Here is a 16,443-nt window from a genome sequence, read left to right as displayed (position 1 = left end):
TTCGATGCGATACGACTCGATGCACTAACATTTGGTTAGATTAGAGGATGAATCGATAGGGTTTGTTTCGATGCGATACGACTCGATGCACTAACATTTGGTTAGATTAGAGGATGAATCGAACCGGTTTGTTTCGATGCGATACGACTCGATGCACTAACATTTGGTTAGATTAGAGGATGAATCGAACCGGTTTGTTTCGATGCGATACGACTCGATGCACTAACATTTGGTTAGATTAGAGGATGAATCGATACGGTTTGTTTCGATGCGATACGACTCGATGCACTAACATTTGGTTAGATTAGAGGATGAATCGATAGGGTTTGTTTCGATGCGATACGACTCGATGCACTAACATTTGGTTAGATTAGAGGATGAATCGAACCGGTTTGTTTCGATGCGATACGACTCGATGCACTAACATTTGGTTAGATTAGAGGATGAATCAATACGGTTTGTTTCGATGCGATACGACATTTCGATGCACTAACATTTGGTTAGATTAGAGGATGAATCGATAGGGTTTGTTTCGATGCGATACGACTCGATGCACTAACATTTGGTTAGATTAGAGGATGAATCGATAGGGTTTGTTTCGATGCGATACGTCTCGATGCACTAACATTTGGTTAGATTAGAGGATGAATCGATAGGGTTTGTTTCGATGCGATACGACTCGATGCACTAACATTTGGTTAGATTAGAGGATGAATCGAACCGGTTTGTTTCGATGCGATACGACTCGATGCACTAACATTTGGTTAGATTAGAGGATGAATCGATAGGGTTTGTTTCGATGCGATATGACTCGATGCACTAACATTTGGTTAGATTAGAGGATGAATCGAACCGGTTTGTTTCGATGCGATACGACTCGATGCACTAACATTTGGTTAGATTAGAGGATGAATCGATAGGGTTTGTTTCGATGCGATACGACTCGATGCACTAACATTTGGTTAGATTAGAGGATGAATCGATACGGTTTGTTTCGATGCGATACGACTCGATGCACTAACATTTGGTTAGATTAGAGGATGAATCGATAGGGTTTGTTTCGATGCGATACGACTCGATGCACTAACATTTGGTTAGATTAGAGGATGAATCGATAGGGTTTGTTTCGATGCGATACGACTCGATGCAATAACATTTGGTTAGATTAGAGGATGAATCGATACGGTTTGTTTCGATGCGATACGACTCGATGCACTAACATTTGGTTAGATTAGAGGATGAATCGATAGGGTTTGTTTCGATGCGATACGACTCGATGCACTAACATTTGGTTAGATTAGAGGATGAATCGAACCGGTTTGTTTCGATGCGATACGACTCGATGCACTAACATTTGGTTAGATTAGAGGATGAATCGAACCGGTTTGTTTCGATGCGATACGACTCGATGCACTAACATTTGGTTAGATTAGAGGATGAATCGATAGGGTTTGTTTCGATGCGATACGACTCGATGCACTAACATTTGGTTAGATTAGAGGATGAATCGATAGGGTTTGTTTCGATGCGATACGACTCGATGCACTAACATTTGGTTAGATTAGAGGATGAATCGAACCGGTTTGTTTCGATGCGATACGACTCGATGCACTAACATTTGGTTAGATTAGAGGATGAATCGATAGGGTTTGTTTCGATGCGATACGACTCGATGCACTAACATTTGGTTAGATTAGAGGATGAATCGATAGGGTTTGTTTCTGATGCGATACGACTCGATGCACTAACATTTGGTTAGATTAGAGGATGAATCGAACCGGTTTGTTTCGATGCGATACGACTCGATGCACTAACATTTGGTTAGATTAGAGGATGAATCGAACCGGTTTGTTTCGATGCGATACGACTCGATGCACTAACATTTGGTTAGATTAGAGGATGAATCGATAGGGTTTGTTTCGATGCGATACGACTCGATGCACTAACATTTGGTTAGATTAGAGGATGAATCGAACGGTTTGTTTCGATGCGATACGACTCGATGCACTAACATTTGGTTAGATTAGAGGATGAATCGACCGGTTTGTTTCGATGCGATACGACTCGATGCACTAACATTTGGTTAGATTAGAGGATGAATCGATAGGGTTTGTTTCGATGCGATACGACTCGATGCACTAACATTTGGTTAGATTAGAGGATGAATCGATAGGGTTTGTTTCGATCGATACGACTCGATGCACTAACATTTGGTTAGATTAGAGGATGAATCGATAGGGTTTGTTTCGATGCGATACGACTCGATGCACTAACATTTGGTTAGATTAGAGGATGAATCGATAGGGTTTGTTTCGATGCGATCGACTCGATGCACTAACATTTGGTTAGATTAGAGGATGAATCGAACCGGTTTGTTTCGATGCGATACGACTCGATGCACTAACATTTGGTTAGATTAGAGGATGAATCGATAGGGTTTGTTTCGATGCGATACGACTCGATGCACTAACATTTGGTTAGATTAGAGGATGAATCGAACCGGTTTGTTTCGATGCGATACGACTCGATGCACTAACATTTGGTTAGATTAGAGGATGAATCGAACCGGTTTGTTTCGATGCGATACGACTCGATGCACTAACATTTGGTTAGATTAGAGGATGAATCGATAGGGTTTGTTTCGATCGATCGACTCGATGCACTAACATTTGGTTAGATTAGAGGATGAATCGATAGGGTTTGTTTCGATGCGATACGACTCGATGCACTAACATTTGGTTAGATTAGAGGATGAATCGATAGGGTTTGTTTCGATGCGATACGACTCGATGCACTAACATTTGGTTAGATTAGAGGATGAATCGATAGGGTTTGTTTCGATGCGATACGACTCGATGCACTAACATTTGGTTAGATTAGAGTATGAATCGAACCGGTTTGTTTCGATGCGATACGACTCGATGCACTAACATTTGGTTAGATTAGAGGATGAATCGATAGGGTTTGTTTCGATGCGATACGACTCGATGCACTAACATTTGGTTAGATTAGAGGATGAATCGATAGGGTTTGTTTCGATGCGATACGACTCGATGCACTAACATTTGGTTAGATTAGAGGATGAATCGATAGGGTTTGTTTCGATGCGATACGACTCGATGCACTAACATTTGGTTAGATTAGAGGATGAATCGATAGGGTTTGTTTCGATGCGATACGACTCGATGCACTAACATTTGGTTAGATTAGAGGATGAATCGAACCGGTTTGTTTCAATGCGATACGACTCGATGCACTAACATTTGGTTAGATTAGAGGATGAATCGATAGGGTTTGTTTCGATGCGATACGTCTCGATGCACTAACATTTGGTTAGATTAGAGGATGAATCGAACCGGTTTGTTTCGATGCGATACGACTCGATGCACTAACATTTGGTTAGATTAGAGGATGAATCGATAGGGTTTGTTTCGATGCGATACGACTCGATGCACTAACATTTGGTTAGATTAGAGGATGAATCGATAGGGTTTGTTTCGATGCGATCGCTTTTCGATGCACTAACATTTGGTTAGATTAGAGCATGAATCGATAGGGTTTGTTTCGATGCTAGATTAGAGCATGCGATACGACTCGATGCACTAACATTTGGTTAGATTAGAGGATGAATCGATACGGTTTGTTTCGATGCGATACGACTCGATGCACTAACATTTGGTTAGATTAGAGGATGAATCGATAGGGTTTGTTTCGATGCGATACGACTCGATGCACTAACATTTGGTTAGAGTAGAGGATGAATCGAACCGGTTTGTTTCGATGCGATACGACTCGATGCACTAACATTTGGTTAGATTAGAGGATGGATCGATACGGTTTGTTTCGATGCGATACGACTCGATGCACTAACATTTGGTTAGATTAGAGGATGAATCGATAGGGTTTGTTTCGATGCGATACGACTCGATGCACTAACATTTGGTTAGATTAGAGGATGAATCGAACCGGTTTGTTTCGATGCGATACGACCCGATGCACTAACATTTGGTTAGATTAGAGGATGAATCGATACGGTGATTTTAATCACTCACGATGCCAAACATACCCTCATAAAACGGACTATCCTACCGATCCTTGAATTCGGTGATGTCATTTACAAAATGGCCTCCAACACGCTACTCAGCAAATTGGATGCAGTATATCACAGTGCCAGCCGTTTTTTCACCAAAGCCCCATACACTACCCACCACTCTGACCTGTATGCTCTCGTTGGCTGGCCCTCGCTACGTATTCGTTGCCAAACCCACTGGCTTCAGGTCATCTTTTAGTCTTTACTATGTAAAGCCCCGCCTTATGTCACCATAGCAACACCAATCCGTAGCATGCCCTCCAGCAGGTATATTTCATTGGTCACCCCCAAAGCCAACACCTCATTTGGCCTCCTTTCCTTCCAGTTCTCTGCTGCCAATGACTGGAACAAATTGCAAAAATCACTGAAGCTGGAGTCTTATATCTCCCTCTCTAACTTTAAGCATCAGCTGTCAGAGCAGCTTACAAATCATTGCTTGCACCTGTACATAGCCTATCTGTAAATAGCCGATCCAACTACCTCATCCCCATATTGTTATTTATCTTATTGCACTTTTGCAACCCAGTATCTCTTCTTGCACATCTATCACTCCAGTGTTAATGCTAAATTGTTCTATTGGTGTAGGCCTGTTTAGTTGGTATTGACATGATGAAGGTATGATGGCTGGTTCTATTGGTGTAGGCCTTAAAATGTTCAGATATAAGAGAAGAGGGTCAGACGCGTGAGATAAAAGAGAGGAAGCGAGTTGGCAGCTTTGAAGTTGGATCGTCTTTTGAGGCTTTAAACTGTTCTTACACTGGGATTTACACTGGGATTTACACTGTTATTTACACTGTGATTTACACTGATTTACACTGAGATTTACAACATTCAAATCAACTGGGAAATGGTGACGGTGAACCTGAATAATCAAATAAATAAAATCTAATGTAGATTACTATGTACAGACACTATAGTCTCTAGTCTAATGTAGATTACTATGTACAGACACTATAGTCTCTAGTCTAATGTAGATTACTATGTACAGACACTATAGTCTCTAGTCTAATGTTCAGACTGCTGTACAGACACTATAGTCTCTAGTCTAATGTTCAGACTGCTATACAGACACTATAGTCTTTAGACAGACAGACAGACAGACGTCAGGGATTAGAGGTCAAAGGGTTAGGGTTGGGGTTGGAGACCAGGGGTCAGGGTTGGGGTTGGAGACCAGGGGTCAGGGTTAGGGTAGGAGACCAGGGGTCAGGGTTAGGGTTGGAGACCAGCGGTCAGGGTTGGAGACCAGGGGTCAGGGTTAGGGTTGGAGACCAGGGGTCAGGGTTGGGGTTGGAGACCAGGGGTCAGGGTCAGGGTTAGGGTTGGAGACCAGGAGTCAGGGTTAGGGTTGGAGACCAGCGGTCAGGGTTGGAGACCAGGGGTCAGGGTTAGGGTTGGAGACCAGGGGTCAGGGTCAGGGTTAGGGTTGGAGACCAGGGGTCAGGGTCGGGGTTAGGGTTGGAGACCAGGGGTCAGGGTCAGGGTCAGGGTTGGAGACCAGGGGTCAGGGTCAGGGTTGGAGACCAGGGGTCAGGTTTAGGGTTGGAGACCAGAGGTCAGGGTCAGGGTTGGAGACCAGGGGTCAGGGTCAGGGTTGGAGACCAGGGGTCAGGGTCAGGGTTGGAGACCAGGGGTCAGGGTTAGGGTTGGAGACCAGGGGTCAGGGTACTCACAGTGAAGAACCCCAGCACTGTAACGTTGTGAAGGCTGATGTGTTCTGAAGCGGCATCAGTCGTCTCTAACGCCACGGCACTAGGACCTGACCGCCTCTTCAACCACTGGACAATACCCTGCACTGTCCTCTTCCCTAAAACACACACAGTTTGATGGTTAGGTTTAGGGTCAGTAGGGTTTGAGGTCAGAGGTCAGTGGTCAGGGGCTAGAGGTTATTACCAGTGAAGTCGACGGGGTTGTTTCTGTCTCCGTCGGTGAACAGTTTGATGGTTGGGAAACTTCCGACATCAAACTCTTCCGCCAGCTCCTTCTCCTCTGCAGCATCCACTTTAGCCAGACGGTATCCGTCGCTCTCTCCCTCCTTTCTCTCTCCCTTCAATACCCCCGCTGCCTCCACATACACCGGCTCCAACTGACGGCAGTGACCACACCACGGAGCATCTACACACACACACACACACACACACACACACACACACACACACACACACACACACACACACACGCAGGCACACACACACACACACACACACACATACACAGACACACACACACGCACGCACACGCACACACACATACATACACACACACACACACACACACACACACACACACACACACACACACACACACACACACACACACACACACACACACACACACGCACGCACACACGCACACACACACACACACACATACACAGACACACACACACGCACGCACGCACACACACACACACACACACACACACACACACACACACACACACACACACACACACACACACACACAATTGCATATGGCAAATGAATGATAAAATGCAAATATACCAGATCAGATCCAGAGTCAGTTGAGGCTAAACTGGTAACCATGGTAACTCCTCATAACCTTAACCTCAGGTAGAGATAGCCCTGGTAGCTATGGTAACTCCTCCTAACCTTAACCTCAGGTAGAGATAGCCCTGGTAACTCCTAACCTTAACCTCATGTAGAGATAGCCCTGGTAACTCCTCCTAACCTTAACCTCAGGTATAGGTAGCCCTGGTAACTCCTCCTAACCTTAACCTCAGGTAGAGATAGCCCTGGTAACTCCTCCTAACCTTAACCTCAGGTATAGGTAGCCCTGGTAACTCCTCCTAACCTTAACCTCAGGTAGAGGTAGCCCTGGTAACTCCTCCTAACCTTAACCTCAGGTAGAGGTAGCCCTGGTAACTCCTCCTAACCTTAACCTCAGGTAGAGGTAGCCCTGGTAACTCCTCCTAACCTTAACCTCAGGTAGAGATAGCCCTGGTAACCATGGTAACTCCTCCTAACCTTAACCTCAGGTAGAGATAGCCCTGGTAGCCATGGTAACTCCTCCTAACCTTAACCTCAGGTAGAGGTAGCCCTGGGAGAATTTACATGTGCTGCAGTTGGAGAGAACATGTGAACATTCAGCTGATAAGGGTACTTAGTGATGACGAGTGTTAAGGTCAGGGAGTAAAACAAATAAGGGTCCTGAGAGATGACGAGGGTTAGGGTAAGGGAGTTATAGAGTCATGAGGATGAAGAGAAGGTTTCAAATTAATTGTACAACTGGCCAGGATGACTAGGTGACTAACCCTAACCCAAGATGACTAGGTGACTAACCCTAACCCTAACCCAAGAGGACTAGGTGACTAACCCTAACCCTAACCCAGGTGACTAGGTGACTAACCCTAACCCTAACCCAAGATGACTAGGTGACTAACCCTAACCCAAGATGACTAGATGACTAACCATAACCCAGATGACTAGGTGACTAACCCTAACCCAAGAGGACTAGGTGACTAACCCTAACACTAACCCAGGTGACTAGATGACTAACCCTAACCCAAGATGACTAGGTGACTAACCCTAACCCAGATGACTAGGTGACTAATCCCAACTTAAGATGACTAGGTGACTAACCCTATCCCAAGATGACTAGGTGACTAACCCTAACCCAAGATGACTAGATGACTAACCCTAACCCAGATGACTAGGTGACTAACCCTAACCAAAGATGACTAGATGACTAACCCTAACCCAGAAGACTAGGTGACTAACCCTAACCAAAGATGACTAGATGCCTAACCCTAACCCAGATGACTAGGTGACTAACCCTAACCCAAGAGGACTAGGTGACTAACCCTAACCCTAACCCAAGAGGACTAGGTGACTAACCCTAACCCTAACCCAAGATGACTAGATGACTAACCATAACCCAGATGACTAGGTGACTAACCCTAACCCAAGAGGACTAGGTGACTAACCCTAACACTAACCCAGATGACTAGATGACTAACCCTAACCCAAGATGACTAGGTGACTAACCCTAACCCAGATGACTAGGTGACTAATCCCAACCTAAGATGACTAGGTGACTAACCCTATCCCAAGATGACTAGGTGACTAACCCTAACCCAAGATGACTAGATGACTAACCCTAACCCAGATGACTAGGTGACTAACCCTAACCAAAGATGACTAGATGCCTAACCCTAACCCAGATGACTAGGTGACTAACCCTAACCCAAGATGACTAGGTGACTAACCCTAACCCAGATGACTAGGTGACTAACCCTAACCCAGATGACTAGGTGACTAACCCTAACCCACATGACTAGATGACTAACCCTAACCCTAACCCAGATGACTAGGTGACTAACCCTAACCCAAGAGGACTAGGTGACTAACCCTAACCCAGATGACCAGGTGATTAACCCTAACCCAAAGATGACTAGGTGACTAACCCTAACCCAGATGACTAGGTGACTAACCCTAACCCAAGATGACTAGGTGACTAACCCTATCCCAGATGACTAGGTGATTAACCCTAACCCAAGATGACTAGGTGACTAACCCTAACCCAAGATGACTAGGTGACTAACCCTAACCCAGATGACTAGGTGATTAACCCTAACCCAAGATGACTAGGTGACTAACCCTAACCCTAACCCTAACCCTAACCCAGATTACTAGGTGATTAACCCTAACCCAAGATGACTAGGTGACTAACACTAACCCAGATGACTAGGTGACTAACCCTAACCCAAGATGACTAGGTGATTAACCCTAACCCAGATGACTAGGTGATTAACCCTAACCCAAGATGACTAGGTGACTAACCCTAACCCTAACCCAGATGACTAGGTGACTAACCCTAACCCTAACCCAGATGACAGGTGACTAACCCTAACCCAGATGACTAGGTGACTAATCCTAACCTAAGATGACTAGGTGACTAACCCTATCCCAGATGACTAGGTGACTAACCCTAACCCAGATGACTAGGTGACTAACCCTAACCCAGATGACTAGGTGACTAACCCTAACCCAGATGACTAGGTGACTAACCCTAACCCAGATGACTAGGTGACTAACCCTAACCCATATGACTAGGTGACTAACCCTAACCCAGATGACTAGGTGACTAACCCTAACCCAGATGACTAGGTGACTAACCCTAACCCAGATGACTAGGTGACTAACCCTAACCCATATTGCTAGGTGACTAACCCTAACCCAGATGACTAGGTGACTAACCCTAACCCTAACCCAGATGACAGGCGACTAACCCTAACCCAGATGACTAGGTGACTAACCCTAACACTAACCCAGATGACTAGGTGACTAACCCTAACCCAAGATGACTGGGTGACTAACCCTAACCAAGATGACTAGGTAACTAACCCTAACCCAAGATGACTAGGTGACTAACCCTAACCCAAGATGACTGGGTGACTAACCCTAACCAAGATGACTAGGTAACTAACCCTAACCCAAGATGACTAGGTGACTAACCCTAACCCAAGATGACTAGGTGACTAACCCTAACCCAGATGACTAGGTAACTAACCCTAACCCAGATGACTAGGTAACTAACCCTAACCCAGATGACTAGGTAACTAACCCTAACCCAGATGACTAGGTGACTAACCCTAACCCAGATGACTAGGTAACTAACCCTAACCCAGATGACTAGGTAACTAACCCTAACCCAAGATGACTAGGTGACTAACCCTAACCCAAGATGACTAGGTGACTAACCCTAACACTAACCCAGATGACTAGGTAACTAACCCTAACCCAAGATGACTAGGTAACTAACCCTAACCCAGATGACTAGGTGACTAACCCTAACCCAAATGACTAGGTGACTAACCCTAACCCAGATGACTAGGTAACTAACCCTAACCCAGATGACTAGGTAACTAACGTTAACCTTCACTATGTTGCTACTCACAGAACTCAACCAGCAGGAACTTGTTTTCACTCAGGGCCCTTTGGAAGTTATTGATGTGTAGAACCATCACGTCCTTCTCCTCCTCTATCTCAGTCGTTTTCTCTTTCTTCTCCGGCTCTGTCTCTTGTTCCGCTGCGTCGGTCTGTTCTGGACTGGTGTCCTCCGCCGTCTCGGTACGGGACACATGGAGAACCAGAACCACGGCTACTAGAACCACACAGAACCGCATGGTGATGATGCTGATGGAGAATAACCCTCGTCACAAACTGTTCTGCTGAACAAAAGTTCTGCTGGTCACACACTATCCTGTCCACTAGTCACGCAGTGTCCTGTCTCTCCTGTCCACAAGTCACGCAGTGTCCTGTCTCTCCTGTCCACAAGTCACGCAGTGTCCTGTCTCTCCTGTCCACTGGTCACACTCTGTTCTGTCTCTCCTGTCTCCAGTCTCTCCTCTGTTCTGTCTCTCCTGTCTCCAGTCTCTCCTCTGTTCTGTCTCTCCTGTCCACTGGCCACACTCTGTTCTGTCTCTCCTGTCTCCAGTCTCTCCTCTGTTCTGTCTCTCCTCTCTCCAGTCTCTCCTCTGTTCTGTCTCTCCTCTCTCCAGTCTCTCCTCTGTTCTGTCTCTCCTGTATCCAGTCTCTCCTCTGTTCTGTCTCTCCTCTCTCCAGTCTCTCCTCTGTTCTGTCTCTCCTCTCTCCAGTCTCTCCTCTGTTCTGTCTCTCCTGTCCACTGGTCACACTCTGTTCTGTACCTCCTCTGTTCTGTCTCACTGCCACACACAACTGATAACACAGTCTCCTCTGACGAGCACAACAGGTGCGTGTGTGTTTGTGTCAGAATCCTACTGGTCTCACTACCGACCAATCAGAAGCCGAATCCCAATCTTAAATGGCCAATCACAAAGTGTCACATTTCACTGGAGTAGAAACGGTAGCTCAGTTCAAACACACACACACACACACACACACACACACACACACACACACACACACACACACACACACACACATGCACACACACACACAAACATATATACAGTGGGGCAAAAAATTTGCAAATAAATTCATTAAAAATCCTACAATGTGATTTTCTGGATTTTCTTTTCTCATGTTGTCTGTCATAGTTGAAGTGAACCTATGATGGAAATTAGAGTCCTCTCTCATCTTTTTAGGTGGGAGAACTTGCACAATTGGTGGCTGACTAAATACTTTTTAAAATACTGTATATATATATATATATATATATAACTCACCAGCTACCTCCCTGTTCCCTAACACTTTATATACAGCTACCTCCCTGTTCCCTAACACTTTATCTACAGCTACCTCCCTGTTCCCTAACACTTTATCTACAGCTACCTCCCTGTTCCCTAACACTTTATCTACAGCTACCTCCCTGTTCCCTAAACACTTTATCTACAGCTACCTCCCTGTTCCCTAACACTTTATCTACAGCCACCTCCCTGTTCCCTAACACTTTATCTACAGCTACCTCCCTGTTCCCTAACACTTTATCTACAGCCACCTCCCTGTTCCCTAACACTTTATATACAGCTACCTCCCTGTTCCCTAACACTTTATCTACAGCTACCTCCCTGTTCCGTAACACTTTATCTACAGCTACCTCCCTGTTCCCTAACACTTTATCTATAGCTACCTCCCTGTTCCCTAACACTTTATCTACAGCTACCTCCCTGTTCCCTAACACTTTATATACAGCTACCTCCCTGGTCCCTAACACTTTATCTACAGCTACCTCCCTGTTCCCTAACACTTTATCTACAGCTACCTCCCTGTTCCCTAACACTTTATCTACAGCTACCTCCCTGTTCCCTAACACTTTATATACAGCTACCTCCCTGTTCCCTAACGCCTAACACTTTATCTACAGCTACCTCCCTGTTCCCTAACACTTTATCTACAGCTACCTCCCTGTTCCCTAACGCCTAACACTTTATATACAGCTACCTCCCTGTTCCCTAACACTTTATCTACAACTACCTCCTGTTCCCTAACACTTTATCTACAGCTACCTCCCTGTTCCCTAACACTTTATCTACAGCTACCTCCCTGTTCCCTAACACTTTATATACAGCTACCTCCCTGTTCCCTAACACTTTATCTACAGCTACCTCCCTGTTCCCTAACACTTTATCTACAGCTACCTCCCTGTTCCCTACCACTTTATATACAGCTACCTCCCTGTTCCCTAACACTTTATCTACAGCTACCTCCCTGTTCCCTAACACTTTATATACAGCTACCTCCCTGTTCCCTAACACTTTATCTACAACTACCTCCCTGTTCCCTAACACTTTATATACAGCTACCTCCCTGTTCCCTAACACTTTATCTACAGCTACCTCCCTGTTCCCTAACACTTTATAGACAGCTACCTCCCTGTTCCCTAACACTTTATATACAGCTACCTCCCTGTTCCCTAACACTTTATATACAGCTACCTCCCCTGTTCCCTAACACTTTATATACAGCTACCTCCCTGTTCCCTAACACTTTATCTACAGCTACCTCCCTGTTCCCTAACACTTTATCTACAGCTACCTCCTGTTCCCTAACCCTTTATCTACAGCTACCTCCCTGTTCCCTAACACTTTATCTACAGCTACCTCCCTGTTCCCTAACTCTTTATCTACAGCTACCTCCCTGTTCCCTACCACTTTATATACAGCTACCTCCTGTTCCCTAACACTTTATCTACAGCTACCTCCCTGTTCCCTAACACTTTATATACAGCTACCTCCCTGTTCCCTAACACTTTATCTACAACTACCTCCCTGTTCCCTAACACTTTATCTACAGCTACCTCCCTGTTCCCTAACACTTTATATACAGCTACCTCCCTGTTCCCTGTTCCCTTACACTTTATCTACAGCTACCTCCCTGTTCCTTAACACTTTATCTACAGCTACCTCCCTGTTCCCTAACACTTTATCTACAGCTACCTCCCTGTTCCCTAACACTTTATATACAGCTACCTCCCTGTTCCCTAACACTTTATATATAGCTACCTCCCTGTTCCCTAACACTTTATCTACAGCTACCTCCCTGTTCCCTAACACTTTATCTACAGCTACCTCCCTGTTCCCTAACACTTTATCTACAGCTACCTCCCTGTTCCCTAACACTTTATCTATAGCTACCTCCCTGTTCCCTAACACTTTATCTACAGCTACCTCCCTGTTCCCTAACACTTTATATACAGCTACCTCCCTGGTCCCTAACACTTTATCTACAGCTACCTCCCTGTTCCCTAACACTTTATCTACAGCTACCTCCCTGTTCCCTAACACTTTATCTACAGCTACCTCCCTGTTCCCTAACACTTTATCTACAGCTACCTCCCTGTTCCCTAACACTTTATATACAGCTACCTCCCTGGTCCCTAACACTTTATCTACAGCTACCTCCCTGTTCCCTAACACTTTATCTACAGCTACCTCCCTGTTCCCTAACACTTTATCTACAGCTACCTCCCTGTTCCCTAACACTTTATATACAGCTACCTCCCTGTTCCCTAACGCCTAACACTTTATCTACAGCTACCTCCCTGTTCCCTAACACTTTATCTACAGCTACCTCCCTGTTCCCTAACGCCTAACACTTTATATACAGCTACCTCCCTGTTCCCTAACACTTTATCTACAACTACCTCCCTGTTCCCTAACACTTTATCTACAGCTACCTCCCTGTTCCCTAACACTTTATCTACAGCTACCTCCCTGTTCCCTAACACTTTATATACAGCTACCTCCCTGTTCCCTAACACTTTATCTACAGCTACCTCCCTGTTCCCTAACACTTTATCTACAGCTACCTCCCTGTTCCCTACCACTTTATATACAGCTACCTCCTGTTCCCTAACACTTTATCTACAGCTACCTCCCTGTTCCCTAACACTTTATATACAGCTACCTCCTGTTCCCTAACACTTTATCTACAACTACCTCCCTGTTCCCTAACACTTTATATACAGCTACCTCCCTGTTCCCTAACACTTTATCTACAGCTACCTCCCTGTTCCCTAACACTTTATAGACAGCTACCTCCCTGTTCCCTAACACTTTATATACAGCTACCTCCCTGTTCCCTAACACTTTATATACAGCTACCTCCCTGTTCCCTAACACTTTATATACAGCTACCTCCCTGTTCCCTAACACTTTATCTACAGCTACCTCCCTGTTCCCTAACACTTTATCTACAGCTACCTCCCTGTTCCCTAACCCTTTATCTACAGCTACCTCCCTGTTCCCTAACACTTTATCTACAGCTACCTCCCTGTTCCCTAACTCTTTATCTACAGCTACCTCCCTGTTCCCTACCACTTTATATACAGCTACCTCCCTGTTCCCTAACACTTTATCTACAGCTACCTCCCTGTTCCCTAACACTTTATATACAGCTACCTCCCTGTTCCCTAACACTTTATCTACAACTACCTCCCTGTTCCCTAACACTTTATCTACAGCTACCTCCCCTGTTCCCTAACACTTTATATACAGCTACCTCCTGTTCCCTGTTCCCTTACACTTTATCTACAGCTACCTCCCTGTTCCTTAACACTTTATCTACAGCTACCTCCCTGTTCCCTAACACTTTATCTACAGCTACCTCCCTGTTCCCTAACACTTTATATACAGCTACCTCCCTGTTCCCTAACACTTTATATATAGCTACCTCCCTGTTCCCTAACACTTTATCTACAGCTACCTCCCTGTTCCCTAACACTTTATCTACAGCTACCTCCCTGTTCCCTAACACTTTATCTACAGCTACCTCCCTGTTCCCTAACACTTTATCTACAGCTACCTCCCTGTTCCCTAACACTTTATATACAGCTACCTCCCTGGTCCCTAACACTTTATCTACAGCTACCTCCCTGTTCCCTAACACTTTATCTACAGCTACCTCCCTGTTCCCTAACACTTTATCTACAGCTACCTCCCTGTTCCCTAACACTTTATATACAGCTACCTCCCTGTTCCCTAACGCCTAACACTTTATCTACAGCTACCTCCCTGTTCCCTAACACTTTATCTACAGCTACCTCCCTGTTCCCTAACGCCTAACACTTTATATACAGCTACCTCCCTGTTCCCTAACACTTTATCTACAACTACCTCCCTGTTCCCTAACACTTTATCTACAGCTACCTCCCTGTTCCCTAACACTTTATTTACAGCTACCTCCCTGTTCCCTAACACTTTATATACAGCTACCTCCCTGTTCCCTAACACTTTATCTACAGCTACCTCCTGTTCCCTAACACTTTATCTACAGCTACCTCCCTGTTCCCTACCACTTTATATACAGCTACCTCCTGTTCCCTAACACTTTATCTACAGCTACCTCCCTGTTCCCTAACACTTTATCTACAGCTACCTCCCTGTTCCCTAACACTTTATATACAGCTACCTCCCTGTTCCCTAACACTTTATCTACAGCTACCTCCCTGTTCCCTAACACTTTATCTACAGCTACCTCCCTGTTCCCTAACACTTTATCTACAGCTACCTCCCTGTTCCCTAACCCTTTATCTACAGCTACCTCCCTGTTCCCTAACACTTTATCTACAGCTACCTCCCTGTTCCCTAACTCTTTATCTACAGCTACCTCCCTGTTCCCTACCACTTTATATACAGCTACCTCCCTGTTCCCTAACACTTTATCTACAGCTACCTCCCTGTTCCCCAACACTTTATATACAGCTACCTCCCTGTTCCCTAACACTTTATCTACAGCTACCTCCCTGTTCCCTAACACTTTATATACAGCTACCTCCCTGTTCCCTAACACTTTATCTACAGCTACCTCCCTGTTCCCTAACACTTTATCTACATCTACCTCCCTGTTCCCTAACACTTTATCTACAGCTACCTCCCTGTTCCCTAACACTTTATATACAACTACCTCCCTGTTCCCTAACACTTTATCTACAGCTACCTCACAGTTCCCTAACACTTTATATACAGCTACCTCCCTGTTCCCTAACACTTTATATACAGCAACCTCCCTGTTCCCTAACACTTTATCTACAGCTACCTCCCTGTTCCCAAACACTTTATCTACAGCTACCTCCCTGTTCCCTAACCCCTAACACTTCATATACAGCTACCTCCCTGTTCCCTAACACTTTATCTACAGCTACCTCCCTGTTCCCTAACACTTTATCTACAGCTACCTCCCTGTTCCCTAACACTTTATCTACAGCTACCTCCCTGTTCCCTAACACTTTATCTACAGCTACCTCCCTGTTCCCTAACACTTTATCTATAGCTACCTCCCTGTTCCCTAACACTTTATCTACAGCTACCTCCCTGTTCCCTAACCCCTAACACTTCATATACAGCTACCTCCCTGTTCCCTAACATTTTATCTACAGCTACCTTCCTGTTCCCTAACACTTTATCTACAGCT

General features: G+C 45.1%; 2 protein-coding genes across 4 annotated transcripts in view; both read right to left on the bottom strand.

Annotated features, from left to right (window-relative positions):
- LOC115115774 (protein disulfide-isomerase A2-like) overlaps nt 1-10,802 on the bottom strand; it is a 25,684-nt gene extending 14,882 nt beyond the window's left edge. The window contains exons 1-3 of the mRNA XM_065003453.1: nt 10,007-10,802; nt 5,981-6,202; nt 5,761-5,894 (exon numbers count right to left, since the gene is read on the bottom strand). Of these exons, the coding sequence (XP_064859525.1) occupies nt 5,761-5,894; nt 5,981-6,202; nt 10,007-10,235 (585 nt within the window). The 5' untranslated portion in view covers nt 10,236-10,802. The remainder of the gene's footprint in view (nt 1-5,760; nt 5,895-5,980; nt 6,203-10,006) is intronic.
- The window catches only part of LOC135561719 (integrator complex subunit 15-like), a 157,485-nt gene that overhangs the window by 38,402 nt on the left and 102,640 nt on the right, over nt 1-16,443 (bottom strand). The window lies entirely within an intron of this gene.

Source organism: Oncorhynchus nerka, linkage group LG18, assembly GCF_034236695.1.
Source record: "Oncorhynchus nerka isolate Pitt River linkage group LG18, Oner_Uvic_2.0, whole genome shotgun sequence".
NCBI lineage: Eukaryota > Metazoa > Chordata > Actinopteri > Salmoniformes > Salmonidae > Oncorhynchus > Oncorhynchus nerka.
The sequence above is the reverse complement of the archived record's forward strand: the minus strand, read 5'-3'. Positions and strand labels throughout refer to the sequence as shown.